Below are 18,614 nucleotides of genomic sequence, written 5' to 3'. Positions count from 1 at the left end.
TTTGTACCTACCATTTATGCTTCTTATTCCCTGTACCTTTTCCCCCATTCTCCCCCTCCCCCTCCCCACTGATGACCCTCCATGTGATCTCCATTTCTGTGATTCTGTTTCTGCTCCAGTTGTTTGCTTAGTTTGTTTTTTAGACTTCTTTTTCTTAGATAAGTCCCTTTAACATTTCATATAATAAGGGTTTGGTGATGAGGAACTCCTTTAACTTGACCTCATCTGGGAAGCACTTTATCTGCCCTTCCATTCTAAATGATAGCTTGGCTGGATAGAGTAATCTTGGGTGTAGGTCCTTGCCTTTCATGACTTGGAATACTTCTTTCCAGCCCCTTCTTGCCTGCAAGGTTTTTTGTTTGTTTGTTTGTTTTGAGAAATCAGTTGCTAGTCTTATGGGAACTCCTTTGTAGGTAACTGTTTCCTTTTCTCATGCTGCTTTTAAGCGTCTCTCCTTCTCTTTAATCTTGGGTAATGTAATTATGACGTGCCTTGGTGTGTGCTTCCTTGGGTCCAACTTCTTTGGGACTCTGAGCTTCCTGGACTTCCTGGAAGTCTGTTTCCTTTGCTAGACTAGGGAAGTTTTCCTTCATTATTTTTTCAAATAAGTTCTCAATTTCTTGCTCTTGCTCTTCTCATTCTGGCACCCCGATGATGCAGATGTTGGAATGTATAAAGTTGCCCTGGAGGCTCCTAAGCCTCTCCTCATTTTTTTTTTTTTTTTTGAATTCTTGTTTCTTCATTCTGTTCTGGTTGCATGCTTCTTTCTTCCTTCTGCTCTTCAGAACCTTCACTTCTTCCTCTATTTTTTCAATCATGCTCAACCATTTCTGCGAGCATCCTGATTACCAGTGTTTTGAACTCTGCCTCTGATAGGTTGGCTATCTCTTCATCACTTAACTATTTTTCTTGAGTTTTGACCTGTTCTTTCTTTTGGACCATATTTCTTTGTCTCCGGGCACCTGTTAAGTTGTAAGGGGCGGCGCTTTAGGTACTAACCAGGACAGAGCAACCGAAGTCGCTGCATTGTGGTGCTCTATGTGGGGGAGGGGTCAGAGAGGAAACAATGCTGCTTGCTCCGCTCCGCTGGCTTTCGGCCACTTCTCCCTCTACCCACCAGCACATTGGGCCTTTCTGGTGCTGATTCCTGGGTGGGTGGGTTTGTGTACATCCTAGGACCCCGTGAGCCCCTCCAACAAACTTTCCTGTGAGGTTGGGAGTTTCTCCTGCCACCAGGTTTTTACAGCCAGAGGTTTTGAGGCTTTCTTTTCCTGCGCCGGAACCCTGGGCTGCATGGTCTGTCTGGCTCCCTCATTGTGTGCAGATAAGCCTGGTTCCTCCCGCCAAATGTGGGACCACCAGCCACCACCTCACCCGCCCAGTCATCCAGCCGCCGCCTTGCTGCTGGTCCTCTCCACCCCAGCTGCCCATCTCCACCCCTCCTGTCAGTCTGGATGAATGTTTCTTCTTTAACTCCTTGGTTGTCGGACATCCACACAGTTCGATTTTCTGGCAGTTCTGGTTGTGTTTTTGGTTTTGTTTTTGTTTTTTTAATTTGTTGTCATCCTTCTTTTGGTTATGGGAAGAGGCAAAGTGCATCTACCTATGCCTCCATCTCGGATGGAAATCTCAAACTATTTTTTCTTTCTTTTTGTTGAGATATAAATGACGTATTACATTATACCAGTTTCAGGTGTACAACATAATGATGCAATTGTTTCTACATATTGCAAAATGAGCACCACGGTAAGTCTAGTTAACATCCATCACCACACATAATTACAATTTTTTTCTCATGTTGCCAACTTTTATAGCAGTCTGGTTCTGTATCAGCCTCTCTATATGCTATATGCTTACATAGCATATATGCTAATAACTGCAAAATCTACATCCCAAGTTTGAACTTCACCTTTAAGATCCAGATCCACATATGCACTCTCCTACATGACATCTCCACTTGGACATCTGAAAGGTTCCTCATAGAAAGTCTGTCTAGAACTGGTATTACCCACCCCTTCCACACACTTACCCACCCCATCCCTCTTGTTTTTAAAACTCCCATCTTCACAATATCAGTAAATGGCACCATTATCCACACAAATACTCGCTCCAGGAAACAAAAGTCATCTACCACCACTGTTTCTTTCTCATGCACTGCACCCAGATGGGATACCTCTTCAGCTCTCCAGAGCTACCTGTCTGTACAGCTTTCTCCCCTCTGTCACTCTCAGCAAATTCTAATCACATGGCCTTCTGGAATTCTCAGCTCTGTGTCCTTCACTCAGATTGTCCATTGGACTCTGTTTATGTTCAACTTCCCTGTGCTGCAGCCTGTAAACACTATCCAGGCAAGAAGCTCTGGGAACTGGGCTATCCAAAGGTTCACCTTGTTAGTTTCCCTTCTCTAGGTTATCGCTGTCCTGTTTGGCCCATGATGCCATGACATAAAGCTTTATAATGTATGTATCCAAAGAATTATCAGTAGTAAGCCTACTTGGGAGATAAATAGAGCCTTCGGAAGGGTGAACATAAACAGAGTCTTGCCTGGATAGTGTTTACAGGCTGCAGCACAGGGAAGTTGAACATAAACAGAGTCCAATGGACAATCTGAGTGAAGGACACAGAGCTGAGAATTCCAGAAGGCCATGTGATTAGAATTTGCTGAGAGTGACAGAGGGGAGAAAGCTGTACAGACAGGTAGCTCTGGAGAGCTGAAGAGGTATCCCATCTGGGTGCAGTGCATGAGAAAGAAACAGTGGTGGTAGATGACTTTTGTTTCCTGGAGCGAGTATTTGTGTGGATAATGGTGCCATTTACTGATATTGTGAAGATGGGAGTTTTAAAAACAAGAGGGATGGGGTGGGTAAGTGTGTGGAAGGGGTGGGTAATACCAGTTCTAGACAGACTTTCTATGAGGAACCTTTCAGATGTCCAAGTGGAGATGTCATGTAGGAGAGTGCATATGTGGATCTGGATCTTAAAGGTGAAGTTCAAACTTGGGATGTAGATTTTGCAGTTATTAGCATATATGCTATGTAAGCATATAGCATATAGAGAGGCTGATACAGAACCAGACTGCTATAAAAGTTGGCAACATGAGAAAAAAATTGTAATTATGTGTGGTGATGGATGTTAACTAGACTTACCGTGGTGCTCATTTTGCAATATGTAGAAACAATTGCATCATTATGTTGTACACCTGAAACTGGTATAATGTAATACGTCATTTATATCTCAACAAAAAGAAAGAAAAAATAGTTTGAGATTTCCATCCGAGATGGAGGCATAGGTAGATGCACTTTGCCTCTTCCCATAACCAAAAGAAGGATGACAACAAATTAAAAAAACAAAAACAAAAACAAAAACACAACCAGAACTGCCAGAAAATCGAACTGTGTGGATGTCCGACAACCAAGGAGTTAAAGAAGAAACATTCATCCAGACTGACAGGAGGGGTGGAGATGGGCAGCTGGGGTGGAGAGGACCAGCAGCAAGGCGGCGGCTGGATGACTGGGCGGGTGAGGTGGTGGCTGGTGGTCCCACATTTGGCGGGAGGAACCAGGCTTATCTGCACACAATGAGGGAGCCAGACAGACCATGCAGCCCAGGGTTCCGGCGCAGGAAAAGAAAGCCTCAAAACCTCTGGCTGTAAAAACCTGGTGGCAGGAGAAACTCCCAACCTCACAGGAAAGTTTGTTGGAGGGGCTCACGGGGTCCTAGGATGTACACAAACCCACCCACCCAGGAATCAGCACCAGAAAGGCCCAATGTGCTGGTGGGTAGAGGGAGAAGTGGCCGAAAGCCAGCGGAGCGGAGCAAGCAGCATTGTTTCCTCTCTGACCCCTCCCCCACATAGAGCACCACAATGCAGCGACTTCGGTTGCTCTGTCCTGGTTAGTACCTAAAGCGCCGCCCCTTACAACTTAACAGGTGCCCGGAGACAAAGAAATATGGTCCAAAAGAAAGAACAGGTCAAAACTCAAGAAAAATAGTTAAGTGATGAAGAGATAGCCAACCTATCAGAGGCAGAGTTCAAAACACTGGTAATCAGGATGCTCGCAGAAATGGTTGAGCATGATTGAAAAAATAGAGGAAGAAGTGAAGGTTCTGAAGAGCAGAAGGAAGAAAGAAGCATGCAACCAGAACAGAATGAAGAAACAAGAATTCAAAAAAAAAAAAAAAATGAGGAGAGGCTTAGGAGCCTCCAGGGCAACTTTATACATTCCAACATCTGCATCATCGGGGTGCCAGAATGAGAAGAGCAAGAGCAAGAAATTGAGAACTTATTTGAAAAAATAATGAAGGAAAACTTCCCTAGTCTAGCAAAGGAAACAGACTTCCAGGAAGTCCAGGAAGCTCAGAGTCCCAAGAAGTTGGACCCAAGGAAGCACACACCAAGGCACGTCATAATTACATTACCCAAGATTAAAGAGAAGGAGAGACGCTTAAAAGCAGCATGAGAAAAGGAAACAGTTACCTACAAAGGAGTTCCCATAAGACTAGCAACTGATTTCTCAAAACAAACAAACAAACAAAAAACCTTGCAGGCAAGAAGGGGCTGGAAAGAAGTATTCCAAGTCATGAAAGGCAAGGACCTACACCCAAGATTACTCTATCCAGCCAAGCTATCATTTAGAATGGAAGGGCAGATAAAGTGCTTCCCAGATGAGGTCAAGTTAAAGGAGTTCCTCATCACCAAACCCTTATTATATGAAATGTTAAAGGGACTTATCTAAGAAAAAGAAGTCTAAAAAACAAACTAAGCAAACAACTGGAGCAGAAACAGAATCACAGAAATGGAGATCACATGGAGGGTCATCAGTGGGGAGGGGGAGGGGGAGAATGGGGGAAAAGGTACAGGGAATAAGAAGCATAAATGGTAGGTACAAAGTAGACAGAGGGAGGTTAAGAATAGTATAGGAAATGGAGAATCCAATTAACTTATATGTACGGCCCATGGACATGAACTATGCGGGGAGGGAATGCTGGTGAGAGGAGGGTGCAGGGCGGAGGGGGATAAAAGGGAGAAGAAATGGGACATCTATAATAGCATAATCAATAAAATATATTTAAAATAAAAAGAAAGAAAAAATTAAAAAGAAAATGGAAAGAAAAGCAGATATAAAAGTCCAGTATGGTGTTTGGTAAAAAGCACAGGTCTGTTTGAGATGGGAACATAGCATTTTCTACTAGCATATAGCGGTTTGTCAAGGCTTTCTTTTCTAGGGTCTGCTCACCTTCTGCAGAAACGTGTTACCCAGGAAGGGCTGAAGAGACAGAAGCAGCTGACCAGGGAGGTTGCTATGCAACAGCAGAGGAAAGCCATTCAGCCAGGCAGGACTGATATTGGTCACTGGAGAGTAAAAGCTGTGGTCCTAGCAATAGCTTCTGACTCATACACAGGAGTCCTGGAGAGGCTGATATAAAAAACGAATGTAAAAGTCCAATATGGCCCTGCCTGGTGTGGCTCAGTGGAATGAGTGCCGGCCTGTGAACCAAAGGGTTGCCGGTTCGATTCCCAGTCAGGGCACATGCTTGGGTTGTGGGTCAGGCCCCCAGTAGGGGTGTGCGAGAGAGGCAACCACAAAGTGATGTTTTCTTCTCTTTCTTCCTCCCTTCCCCTCTCTCTAAAAATAAATAAATAAAATCTTTTTTTAAATAAATAAATAAAAGTCCAGCATGGTTTGTGTAAAAAGTACATAATTTGAGATGAGAACATAGCATTTCCTGCCTCCAAAGCTGTCTCACCGGTCATTCTGGAAGTCCAGAGGCATGTGTGTCCTTGGTTAGGACCTGAGTAAGTGCTCCTTGTGTTTCCCATTCTGCATATTGAGAAACTGGGTTCAGAGATGCCCAGCGACCTGAGCAGGCTCACACAGCTAGCGAGCGACAGACTGGCCCAGCACTCCATCCCTGGAATTCTGAAGCCCGGCCCAGCTTCTTCCCACAAGACCACAGCTGCCCCAGGCCCCATCCTTGGAAGGAACCAGGACAAACATTTACTCTGAATCAGGGCTTGCCATGGCTCAGACACACAAGTGCCCGATTGTCCAGGCTGCTCCAGTGGGCACCAGGAGGGCCTAAGGGGCAGCATGTGTGTGCCACTCTCTGCAAAGAGGCCTGACAGTCAGGGCGGAGAGTGAACCCCAAACAGCAATTCCCACACCTGGATGGATCCACATAGAGTAGGCAGAGGCGGGGCTGGCGGGCCTCTACCTGTGTCCTCCCAGGTGCAGAGCATGAGCATGAGCTTAGGTCTCAGACAATGCAAAGCTTGCTTGTTTGGGACAGATGTTGACAGGGCAGGGGAGGTGGGTGGGGAGCTGTCGCTGAAACTGAAGAGGAGAGGATGCCTCAGTCCCCTGGCCAGCACTAGGCAAACATGGAGCCCAAATTCTACATTTTCTGTTTACTGGCTCTGTGGCCTCGTGTCATTAGTCCATGCAGTGTGTCTGTGCCTCAGCTTCCTGACTTGTGGAATGGGGATGCTGACATCGACCTCCCAGGGCAGCTGTGAGAGGAAGACAAGCCGCAGCCAAGATCTGGCTGTGATGCACAAGCTGCATAAAGAGTGATTGAGGAAGCAGATGTTCCCAGGGTGCCTGGAGGCCACAGAGGTGGCCCAGTGGAGGGGAACACCAAGGGAACCGGCATCCTCTGTTTGCATTTCCCTTGTTGCTAGAGACCTCTGTACTTGTGACCTAGGGATCACGCTGGGGGAACCGGCGCACAGTGGATTCCAGAGCGCACTGGAGGAGCTTAGGGGAAAGGTGAAGGGCAGAGCTGTAAAAGTGGGAGGTACTGAGGGTAGATGATTGGGTGGGTTGAACTGCACCACAGGGTGTGAGGTCGCGCCTGCAGTCGGAGGCGGGGGTGGAAAGGGGAATCTGGCGGGAAGGAAAAACATCCCCCCCCCCCGCCCCCGCCCCATCTCGTCCGCCCACCCGGGGAATCGCCTGCGCGCTGGGGACCTGGTGGACCGGGCTTTTGTTGGGAAAGCGGCGGGCTGGAGGGGTCAGCGCATGCGCAGGCTGCTAGCCGCGGGGTGGGGGTGTGCGGAGAAAAGGGGCGGGGTGGTAGGAGCTGCTGTGCTGGCAGCAGTCGGCGAGGGCGCGGCTGCGGGGTTCCCGGTGCTGAGGACCGACGCCATTGGAGCCCCAGGGAAGGTAAGGATCCAGCCTTGGACAGGACTGGAGAGGGCGGGTGGAACCCGGTACACTGCGCCACCCCTTCCCGCACAACGCACCCCACCTCCCTGCAACGCTCCCCCCACCCGGGAGCTGAACAAAGCCCAAGCACTCAAAACCCGAACCCCGTTAGACCCGTGTCCAGATAGGAGTCCCCTCTGCCCCGCCGCCAGACCCAGGCTCCTGGATCCTAACTGCTTTCGCAGACCCGTGTGCTCTGGGCTGACCTGCCTAAGACACAGGCCCCATCCCCGCCCAGCCACTCCTATATCACCCCCACCCAGCTGACCACTTTGCCTCCTTCCTGGAGTTGCAATCCTGGGTTTTGACACCTCCAGCGCTCCAAATGGAGCCTCACTTAGTCCAAGGCCCCCACCCCATCTACCCCTAGCGCTCGTGTGTGAGCCCAGCCTGACCGGAAAGCCCCCACCCACCGGGACCTCGCCAAAGGGTCCCTGGGATTCAGTTTCCCAGAGCTTTTCGCGGTCCCCATGTGTCTGAGCCCTCACATTTCATCTTCTCACCCTTTATCTTGGCTCCCTGCTCCAGCCCTTAAATTCAGGCCCTTTGTTTCTCCTTCTCTCCCTGCATCCATCCCCTTTGGGGCTCTTCAGACCCAAGCCCACCAGTCCACCCCTCCATTCAAATCGAGCCACTGGGATGGGGAGCCTGCCCCCACCTTTCAGTGTGGCGATCTCCTCCGGCCTCTTCTACCCTTCTCTTCGGGTAGAAGATTCTGTCTCTGACAGAATCTACCCCAACAGACTTCACTCCCAACCCCTACTGCCTAGTAAGGGGCTGGCTGATGGGTGCTCCCGGGAGAGATCATGCCTCCATTGGATTTCCCTCCTCCCCCAGAGGCCTCATCCTTCCTCTCAGGCTGAGCTCTCTTCTTCTTGGGACACCAGCATGGCTGAGGGGAGCTTCCGCATGGAATCCGAAAGCTACAATGCTGAAGACATGGACGAGGGTAGTGATGAAGTTGGGGAGGAAGAGATGATTGAAGGAAATGAGTATGAAGAATTTGGTGCTTTCGGAGGCTATGGCACCTTCACCAGCTTTGACATTCGTCTCCTCAGAGCCTTTGGGAGCTTGGGTCCAGGCCTTCACATCTTGGCGGTGAGGCCCCTTCTCGGCCACCTGCTGGCCCTGCCAAAACTGGGAGGGGAGGGGAGGTTTTATGAAGAGGGGAGGGCTAATGGGGAAGGACTACTTAGCCACTCCAAATCAAACCTTCCCTTTCCTGCTGGGAGAAAGAGGGTCGTTCGAGGAGGGTGTTGGGGGTGGTAGGGGCTGGATGGCTGCCTGGAGGGGGCTGTCCAGTACAAGGAAGCATGATGAGAGTGTGTAAAGTTGTCTGCCTTCCTTTATCCTTCTGTCTGGCCTTGCAGAATGAACCCTGGGAACTGGAAAACCCTAGGCTGGCCCAGACTCTGGTGGAGGCATTTCAGCTGGATCCAGAAACACTTGCCAATGAGGCGGAGGCTCGGGCTGCCAATGTAGCCCGAGCTGCCGCCTCCAACCGCGCTGCTCGGGCTGCTGCCGCTGCTGCTCGGGCCATCTACAATCAGGTGGTCACTAGCCACCCGCTGGCCACAGAGCAGGCCTCGAGAGACAACACCCAACCCATGGCATATGCGGCCGAGGCTCAGGAAGCCACCCCTGAGACAACCCTTGCTTCTCCCCACAGCTCCCAGATGCCAGTCAACAGTGACATGGCTGCCTCTGGGGCTCCAGCAACCTCCTCACAGCCCCAGCCAGCCTCCCAGGCCCAGGAGGCTGCTACTGAGGGTCCCAGTACTGCCTGTGCTTCTTCTCAGGCTCCATGTGCCAGTGAGGTGGATGCCACCCAGCTCAAGACAGTCTTTCTGGGTCAGAATGATGTCTTTGATTTCACCCAGCCGGCTGGTGTCAGTGGCATAGCTTTCCCACACCCCAGGAGGCCCACTCCAGCCCAAGATGTGGCCAGAGAGGGCCCCAGTGCTGCCTCCTGGGTGCCTCAGACAGCATCCGCTGGGGAGGGGGCAGCCACTCGGCCCAAAACGACCAAGTCTGGGAAGGCTCTCGCTAAGACTCGGTGGGTGGAGCCTCAGAATGTTGTGGCAGCAGCTGCTGCCAAGGCCAAGATGGCCACGAGCGCCCCTGAGCCTGAGAGTGCAGCTGCTACTGCTCAGAACAGTGCTGAGCCCTGGGCCAGGATGGGAGGCAAGAGGACAAAGAAGGTGAGACCTCCCTGCCTTCTCCAGCCCCCCTTGTTCTCCTCTCCTCTCCTCTCCTCTCCTCTCCTCTCCTCTCCTCTCCTCTCCTCTCTTCCCCTTCCCTCCCCTCCTGTCTCTTCCCTTCCCTTCTCTTTCCCTCCCCTCTTCTTCTCTCAGCTTGTCCAAGTTTCTACAACACAAGTGTGCTAGCATGTTCTTACTCCATGTAGTCACTACCCTCCGGCCTGGAGGGAGAAGAGATTGGCTCAGTGCCTGGCACTTAGTAAGCCCTCTGCACATGTCATCTGCTGTTCCTACTACTCTTATTTCCAAGTACCTGCTCTGGTGAAGATGTTGCCAGGGGCTTGGGCACAGTAAGCTTGGTAGCCCTGAGTCTCTCCTCTCCCCAATGCTATAGTCTAAGCACCTGGATGATGAGTATGAAAGCAGTGAGGAAGAGAGAGAGCCTCCTGCTGTCCCACCGACCTGGAGAACATCGCAGCCCCCATTGACAGTGAGGGCTCAGATGGCCCCTCGGCCCCCGATGGCCCTGAGATCCCAGGTACCCTCAAGGCATGTACTGTGCTTGCCACCACGCAACGTGACCCTTCTGCAAGAGAGGGTAAGGAGTCTGCCCTTCCCCCTCTCCCTCCTTCTCCTCCCTTGCTGGCCAGTTTTTTTGAGCTCACCCATACCTTTGCCTCCCCTTCTCCAGGCAAATAAGTTGGTGAAATATCTGATGATTAAGGACTACAAGAAGATCCCCATCAAGCGCTCAGGTGGACAACTGTACCCCATCCTTGAACTCTGCCTCCCCCCCCCCCCCAATCCTCCTCAGTGGGCCCCACCCCATCAGATACCCCCAACTCTCAGGCCTTGCCTGATGGCTCCAAGCGCACAGTACACCACGGGGTCTTGACCGTGCTTCCCCCTGCAGCAGGGCTGACCGAGGGACTGCAACTCTGGCCCCTGCTCAGCCCAGGTGCTTTCCCACCTCTCTCCTCCTGCAGACATGCTGAAGGACGTCATCCGAGAATACGATGAACACTTCCCAGAGATCATTGAACGAGCAACGTACACCTTGGAAAAGGTGGGTGCGGGGATGGGGGGGCAGCTCTCTGGAACGTGAGCGGCAGGGAAGCCTTGTACCCTGCAGCCTTTGGAGGCCCGGTGTCAGTACTACCTGCTCTGGAAGCTTTGCCTAGCTTCTCCACCTGGGAGCTCCCACTGCATACTTCCTCTCCCTTGTGCTCTGGGAGGTCTCTGGTCTCCTGAAGTGGGTCCCGTTGCCTTGGCCAATGGCAGAGCTCCCAGAGGCCAGTTCCTCTGCGTCCTCTCTTGTTCTGTCGTCCCCCGTGACACTGGGTTCCCTGCCTAGGAAATGTTCTGGCAGGGAATGGAGTGACTACCTGCAGGACATTTGGCCTGGACTTTTGACCTCGAAGTCTTGTTTTCTCCCCGTGTAGAAGTTCGGGATCCACCTGAAGGAGATCGACAAGGAAGAACATCTGTACATTCTTGTCTGCACACAGGATTCTTCAGCTCGCCTCCTGGGAAAGTGAGAAAAGGCAGGAGGGTCGTGGCCTTCCCAGGTGGTGCCTCCCCCTCCTCTCAGAGAAGAGGGAAAACAGGGCCGGAGGGCCTCAGCACAGTGCCCACCTACCGTTGTCAAGTGATTACCAGATGGGCCAGGCCTTGCTGCGGTGGGGCTTCCACCCCTGCCCACCCACGCCCCTCCTTCCAAGAAAGCAGGCTTTTCGTTGCTTTCCTCTTCCTGCTAAGTGCCTGGCCCTGCCTGGGCAGAGTGGTTGGTCCTGGGGGAGCTTTCTGTCCAGTGTACGCCCCATGGGCAAAGGGCGGGGGAGGTGTGGATGAGCCTCTGGACACACCTTTGCAAGCGTTTGCTCCTGCTGCCCAATCCTGTCCTTGGCAGAATCTTGGGAGGGGGTGTTAGCATCCACACCTGATGGATGAAGTGATGTAATTGCAAGCGGAGGAAGAATGAGTTGTCTGGATCAGGTAGCAAGCCATGCGCAGAGTGGGAAGAATTGCCCTGTAGCGAGTGGGGCGATCTAGGAGAAGCAAGTTGGGTGAGCTGACTGTAGTCTCTTGGGCAAATGGCTGCTGGACAGGATCCCCCTTTCTACACTTTTAGGACCAAGGACACTCCCAGGCTGAGTCTTCTCTTGGTGATTCTGGGAGTCATCTTCATGAATGGCAACCGTGCCAGCGAGGGTGAGTGGCTGGGCCTGCAGGTGGGGGGTTGCCTCCACCCCCGTCTCACCTTCGTGTTTCAAATTCTTGTACCTCATCTCCCCTGGCAGCTGTCCTCTGGGAGGCACTACGCAAGATGGGACTGCGCCCTGGGTATGACTGGGCTCACTGGGCTCTCTGGGCTCCCAGTGCCCCTCAGCGTTGTCCTGGGGCATAGGAGGCCCCAGGATTGCAACAACCTGATGGTCTGGTGCAGGGGAGTGGGCGTCCTGGACTAGGCAGAGCGCAAAGGGCCTCACCAGGGTGCATGGCAAAATGGTCCTGAACTCTCAGCCCCCTCTCTGCTCCATGTCCCCTCTCTGTCCCCAGAGGAGATGTAAGAGAAACCATCAGAATTCGGGGCTCCATCAAACCCCTATGTCAGCCATTGCTGTCAGACCTCTGCTGCATGCCCAGGCCTCATGAGGCTGCCCCATGGGCCAGGAAGTTCTCAATCCTGGTAGCGAGTGCTCCTGCCATACCCGGGCACTGCCACCGGCTCTAGTCATGGACTCCTTTCCTTGCCCTCAGGGTGAGGCACCCATTCCTTGGCGATCTGAGGAAGCTCATTACAGACGACTTTGTGAAGCAGAAGTAAGTCTCACACTCATGCCTTCCTTGTGCTGGTCTGGCTGAGGAAGCCATTTCCCCGTCCTAGGTCTTAACACTGGAGGGATGGAGTCTCTGGGGTGAGTGTGGGTCGGGGTATGTGAGTGCCAGGGGGATTAGAATGCCAGGGCATTCTTGGGGAAAGGGGGCACACGTTGATTGAGAGCATGGTGTGGGGTATGTTACAACCACCACACCATCCAAGCACCTGCCCTGCAGGCTATAGGAGAATATCCCCTGCTTTGCATCCCAGGAACCTGGGGCTCCAGTGTGGAAGTGTGAGCTTGGCCCTTGCTGGTGAGGGGCCCACTCAGGCCTGGAGCCCGGCCCTCCTGACTCACAGGGTCAGGGGCGTACCTGGAGTACGCTGCTCTTGGTGGACCGTTTCTTCTCTTCACAGTCCCTTTCCATGGTGGGCTGTCCCAGGGCTCAGCCGGGCCATGGACAGACGCTGTGGTGAGGTGTGCTCAGAGGAGGGGGCCTGAAGCAGTGGCCCCACTGTTTACAACACACCTGATAGGAATCCAGGGGTCATTGTGACAAGGGGCACAAGCCTGTGGCCTTACTGTGGACAAACATACCCTACATGTGCCCCTTCCCCCACCCCCACCCACACACCTCCCTGTGGCTGTTCTGGGCAGGAACAGACAGCCCAGGGTTTTGAAGGCCTCAGTAGTGCAGGCAGAAACCGTGGGAGTGAGCTTGGGAGTGGGGCACCGGCCAGAGGGTCAGGACAGTCCTCCTGCAGGAGCTGAGCTGCTTGCTGCCTTGGGACTGGAAAGGGGCCCCCTGGGAGCCATTAGCACGACAACAGGTCTGCCTGGCTGGAGGCAAAAGTTTCTTTTCCTCTCCCCTGAGGTACCTGGAATACAAGAAGATCCCCAACAGCAGCCCACCTGAGTACGAATTCCTCTGGGGACTGAGGGCCCGACATGAGACCAGCAAGATGAGGGTGCTGAGATTCATTGCCCAGGTAACAGAGAGCCCCTGCTGGGGGCTGGGGCCAGGGCCAGGGGCTGGCACTTCCCATACCTTGTCTGTTTCTCGGTCATGGGCTCCTTATGCCATTTGTGTGTCCAGTGCGGACACTGAGTCTCAGAAAGGTTCCTGGGTGACTGGCCCAAGTTCACAGATGCAATGTATGTGAGGGATGGGGCGAAACCCCAGGCCTGGTCGGCTCCAGTGGTCTTTATTTTTATTGTGATCGTGCTCAGTGCACAGGAGGGTGTACAGTGGGAAGCAGGTGCTCGGTGAACATAGGGTAGCCGTTAGCATGGCTGCTGCTATTACATTGCAGTATCAGAACCGAGACCCCCGGGAATGGAGGGCCCATTTCCTGGAGGCTGTGGATGATGCTTTCAAGACAATGGATGTGGATATGGCTGAGGAACATGCCAGGGCCCAGATGAGGGCCCAGATGAACATCGGGGATGAAGCTCTGATTGGACGGTGGAGCTGGGACGACATACAGGTGGAGCTCCTGACCTGGGATGAGGATGGAGATTTTGGCGACGCCTGGGCCAGGATCCCCTTTGCTTTCTGGGCCAGATACCATCAGTACATTCTGAATAGCAACCGTGCCAATGGGAGAGCCACTTGGAGAGCTGGCATCAGCAGTGGCACCCATGGTGGGGCCAACACCAGCATCCTAGATGGCCCTAGCACCAGCTCCACCATCCGCACCAGAAATGCCGCCAGAACGAGTGCCAACTTCTTCTCTTGGATCCAGTAAGGTTCTCAGGCCATAAATGAGACCCTGGAGGGTGGGGCGGGAGAGGCTGTGAGAAGTCAGCAGAAGGCCTGGCATGGGGAAGGGGAAGCAGTGAGAGTGTGGACAGACCCTTCTTTTGTTCTTTATATCCCTCACTGTTTTATCTGTATTTCCGTTTGTTTTTGCTCCTGTGTCCTGTGTTTGCAGACAACGCTGACGAACTGCAGCGATCACTCATCCAGCCAGAGTGCCCCCTCAGACTCCGTGTTCACACAGCAGTCTAGGCCGCCTCTGCCTGCCCATCAGAGATGGCATGCAAGACGAAGCTCTCTGCGCCCTGCTGCTTTCATTGTGTGCTGTTGTCGTGCTGTTGTGTTTTTGGTATCAGTGTCACATTAAAGTTGCAAAATGAAGTGGGACGTTTCCTCCATTACCTGTGCTCTGAGTGGCCTGTGGTCGGCTCTCTGGGATGGGGCCAGAGGGCTCGCCTCTACCAAAGAGGCAGGCAGGGTGCTGGGAGACGTGGAGGCACCTGTGAGTGTGGAGATCGAGAGTTTTGAGAGGGTTCGGTCCACATGGTTTCCTGATTTCCTACGAGGTACGGCACCAGTTAGATGCCCATGGAGGGGGTGGGAAGTAAGGGAAGGGGTGGGGTGGAGGCTATGGGTTGGTGCCACTGTCCCTCCCACCAAGAGGCAGGATCCACAATCATCTACCAGGACACATCTCCCTGTCCCCACCTTTGGAGGTGCTGGCATCGAACTCTTCCATCATCATCCACACAAGCTCAGGACCTCATCCCTCGGATAAACCCATAGGGACAATGAGGTAGGCCTCCAGGTGACATCCTCTCCCCTCCAGCAGGCAGAAGGAGGATCATGGTTGCTGAGAGTAGATTTAATGAAATCAAAGCTGCTACAGACCTCAAAAGCCCATTGCCTGTGGCGGTGACCTAAGGCTTGCTTGGGGCTCGGGAGCCCTTCAATGGAAGCAGGGCCGTTCCAGTGCGGTCAAGGCCAGGCCTAGGTCCTGGTGCTTTCAAGGGCTGGGTGATGCCTGTGGAGGGTGTGGCTGGTTCTGCAATTTCTCCAGTGGACAACAGTGAGGGCAGAGACACAGAGGTCCCCTGGGAAGGGCTCAGTAGCGGGCAGGGACAGTGTCCGGAGCTTCCTCAGGTGCCCCAGTAAATGTCTGCACGTAGGGAGGACAAGGCCCCAGGTTAAGAAGAGGGCCAGTGTAGTGAAAGGGCCCCTGCCCTCCCAATTGACTCTTTTCCCTGAGAAGAGGTTCTCCTCTCTTGGCCAGACCTGGATCCTGACCTAGACCCAGCTACATAATTTGCCAGGTGCAGTAGAAAATGCAGACATGGGCCCCTTGCTCACAAATTGTTAAGAATTCCAAGAGAACAACAGCAGAGCCTTGGATCACGAGTGGAGCCCTTGTGAGTGCAGGGTCTTGTGGGACCACATAGGTCTCACCCCCAGGAAACTGGCTCTGTCCGCACCCCTGCTCCTTAAAGACAGGCTTCAGGTGGGATTCTGTCTTGTTGCCCAGTGCTGTCATTTCTGCCTTCCTGGCTGCTGGGTCCCTGCTTAGCCAAATGGACACTCCGTGATTCCGAACGAGAGGAAGTCCCCTTAGGTTTTCAGGTGCGTGGCTCGAGATGGTGGCGTGAGGGGTGAAGGATGCCTGGGGCCCCGGCTCTGGTGTGATGAATGATACATGACATTTCTGGCACCCTCGACCTGGGAAACTCCCGGGACCCTGTTGTGCACACAGTAGGCACATGCCTTTTCGTGGATGAATGTGGAGCCATCACAAAAGCCACAGGTGTGAGTTTGAGCACTGTGTGCAGAGGGCACTTGAGATATAGTGGCTCATCTGGAAAGCAGGAGAAGGCAGCCATGAGGGACAGGGTGCCGAGGAGGTCACCAAGTCCCCAGGCCTGCAGGTTTTCAGCATTCTCCCTTGTCCACACCCCTTCCCCATGGTCAGGCCCCCCAGGGGCCCACTGCCCTGCACCCTGCAGGGTGGTCAGGGAGGAAGAGAGCAGGGAGGAGGCCGGAGGGCCCTGGGGAATGCAGCCAGACTGTGGGCCCCCCAGGACGGTCAGGCTGGTCACCTTGGAGGTGGCCCACCTCCTCACCCACAGGGCAACCTGGACAACAAGGCAGGCCTCCCACCTCCCGCCAGCCCCGCCCCAGCCCCGGGCCTTCCACAGGCTCCCTGGCCACAGAGGCCCACATCGCCTCTCCCCGAGCGTTCCCTGAGAACCCACTGTGCACCAGGCCCTCGGAGGAGGTGTGCAGGTACCCAGGCAGCTCCACGGCGTTTTCCCCCACCCGGGCCTGTGCCCTCTGACTCCTCTCGCTCTTGTTGACCCACCAGCATTCCTCAATTCACTTGTTTCCAGTTATTGACTATTATGCAAACAGTTTTGTGACTATTCCCTTGCCATTTCTTCCACGGGCCTACATGTTGTTACCGGACATCGCTACGGGGAGGGGATGATCAGGCCCATTCCACGGATGAGGAAAGTGAGGCTCCGAGAGTCAAGACACTCGCCCTGAGGCACACAGCCAGGAAGAGGCAGCGCTGGGCCTGGCACCCAGAACCCTCTGAGTTCAGATATGTGACCAACCCATTGCAGTCTGCCGCCGCTGCCCCGAGGGGCTCACGGTGTCTTGGGGGTGACGCCTCCACCTCTCAACACTCTCTCATGACACCCACCTGCCCACCCTCCCAAACTGCCCATACCACTCCCCATCTCCCTTCAGTGAGGCAGACCCCCACGGTTCACAGCTTCCCAGCCCTGAGGTTCCTCCTACCCAGGTTAGGGCCCTGCCAATGCCCTCCCAGCCCCCTGAGACATCCGTTTTGGCACTTTCCTGGGCATCCATTCTGCCCCTCCTCCTTGTCTTTGTCACCATCACCGTCAGGCCCTGGGCCCCACACTTTGGTGCACTATCTCCTTCCCTCCTCACTGATACTCGATACTCTGCGGGAGTTACTGTCTCTTGTGGTGCACAGGATGCAACAGACTCACAGTAGGAAACCCACTTGCCTGAGGTCTCTGACCCTACTCTGCCACCACCCCCACAAGTGGCCTGGCCCTGCCTTTTCTCTCTCTGGCCCTTAGAGGTCCCACCTCTCACAGCATGGGATTGGACTAGGCTACTCTGAGGGGGCCCCAGGTCTGTGGTCTGGTGGGCCAGCATTCTTAGTCACGTCATGTCTCTGGGCCTCAGTTTCCTCACCTGGGTAATGAGGGTAGGAGCATGAGCTCAGCCTGCCTGGCTCAGCTCCCAGGGCAGCTGTGAGCAGCTGGTGTGGCCCACGCATGAAAGCAGGTAGGAGGTGGGTAAAGTAGTATGCAAACAGGATGCGCACCTGCTGAAAACGGGGAAATACTGAAGAAGTGAAAGAACACCCAAATAAATGGAGGAACACACCATGCTCATGGACTGGAATATTTAACATAATAACAATGTCAACTCTCCTGAAATTTATCTATGGATTTAGTGTAATTCCAATAAAAATCCCAGCAGGATGTGTTCTAGATATAGACGAGCTGATTCTAACATGTATGTGGAAAATAATAGAAATGGCAATAGCCAAGACAACTGCAAAAACAATAAAGGTGGAGGAATCACATGACCTCGTTTGCAAACTTATAAAGCTACAGTAAATGAAAGTCAGTGTGACAATGGTGAAGGGATAAGCAAACAAGCAACTGCATCAGAGGAGGCGTTCCAGGACTAGTCTCAGCAAATGTGGCCAATTCTAGGCGCCAAAGCAATGCAACGAAGAGAGGGTTGCCCGTTCAACAACTGTGTGGAAGCAGCCAAATGGCCATCTGAATGTAAAGGGACCTCCCCATGTCACCCCCACAGATTCAATGAAAAAATAAATAAAAGTAAAAGGACCTCACACCTTCTACTCAACTCTAAAAATAAATCTTAGACATAACTCAAGAACATAAACTGTAAAATGTTTATAAGGAAACAACAGAAATTCTTTGACCTGGGGTTTGGCAAAGATGTTTTAAGCATGACACCAAAAAACCCTTTTGCCTCTATGAAAGATACTGTTAAGGATTCGAAAAGACAGATCCCAAGGTGGGACAATGTATTTGCTAATTGCTTATCCGACAGAGGTCTTATAACCAGAACATACAAAGAAGTGTTAAAACTCAACAATAAGAAAATTTCATATATAGAAATAAACATATGTTTATACATAGTTTTTATATTTACACACATATGTATATATTAATATATTTACTCTATTGATATTTAATAATATCGATACACCATTACATATTTATATTATATTTATTAAAATTTAATGGTATTAGTGTACTCAATATTTGATTTAATATATTAAATATATATTCACACACACACACACACACACATATATATATATATATATAGTTGGCAATGGAGCACATGAATAGATGATGTTCAACCTCACTAACTCTCAGGCAAATGCAAATGCAAACTAAGATGAGAGACCAGTATTCCTGTACTAAAAAGTGCTAAAACAAAGAAAGGAAGGAGGGAAGGAAGGAAGGAAGGAAGGAGGGAAGGAAGGAAGGAAGGAAGGAAGGAAGGAAGGAAGGAAGGAAGGAAGGAAGGAGGGAGGGAGGGAGGG

The 18,614-nt window shown here is 52.3% G+C and overlaps 1 protein-coding gene and 1 non-coding gene across 4 annotated transcripts; both read left to right on the top strand.

Moving 5' to 3' along the window:
* The first annotated feature begins 7,021 nt into the window (after window positions 1-7,021).
* LOC114504595 (melanoma-associated antigen D4) lies at window positions 7,022-14,371 on the top strand. 3 transcript variants are annotated; one of them, XM_028522306.2, is made up of 13 exons: window positions 7,022-7,166; window positions 8,046-8,306; window positions 8,579-9,409; window positions 9,804-10,007; window positions 10,101-10,164; window positions 10,396-10,475; window positions 10,852-10,943; window positions 11,541-11,620; window positions 11,710-11,752; window positions 12,170-12,232; window positions 13,106-13,220; window positions 13,545-13,975; window positions 14,166-14,371. In XM_028522306.2, exons 1-13 carry the CDS (start codon window positions 7,023-7,025, stop codon window positions 14,173-14,175), a joined length of 2,418 nt encoding a protein of 805 aa, XP_028378107.2. In that variant the 5' UTR covers window position 7,022; the 3' UTR covers window positions 14,176-14,371. The 3 variants fall into 3 exon arrangements, with proteins under 3 accessions (XP_028378107.2, XP_028378108.1, XP_028378109.1); XM_028522307.2 differs by having other exon boundaries at window positions 7,027-7,166; window positions 8,096-8,306; XM_028522308.2 differs by having other exon boundaries at window positions 7,039-7,166; window positions 8,067-8,306.
* LOC114505893 lies at window positions 12,706-12,837 on the top strand. Its single transcript, XR_003685344.1, has one exon. It is a non-coding gene; the product is annotated as a small nucleolar RNA SNORA11 (small nucleolar RNA).
* Window positions 14,372-18,614: the final 4,243 nt, after the last annotated feature.

This window comes from Phyllostomus discolor, chromosome X, assembly GCF_004126475.2.
Source record: "Phyllostomus discolor isolate MPI-MPIP mPhyDis1 chromosome X, mPhyDis1.pri.v3, whole genome shotgun sequence".
Taxonomy (NCBI): Eukaryota; Metazoa; Chordata; class Mammalia; order Chiroptera; family Phyllostomidae; genus Phyllostomus; species Phyllostomus discolor.
The sequence above is the reverse complement of the archived record's forward strand: the minus strand, read 5'-3'. Positions and strand labels throughout refer to the sequence as shown.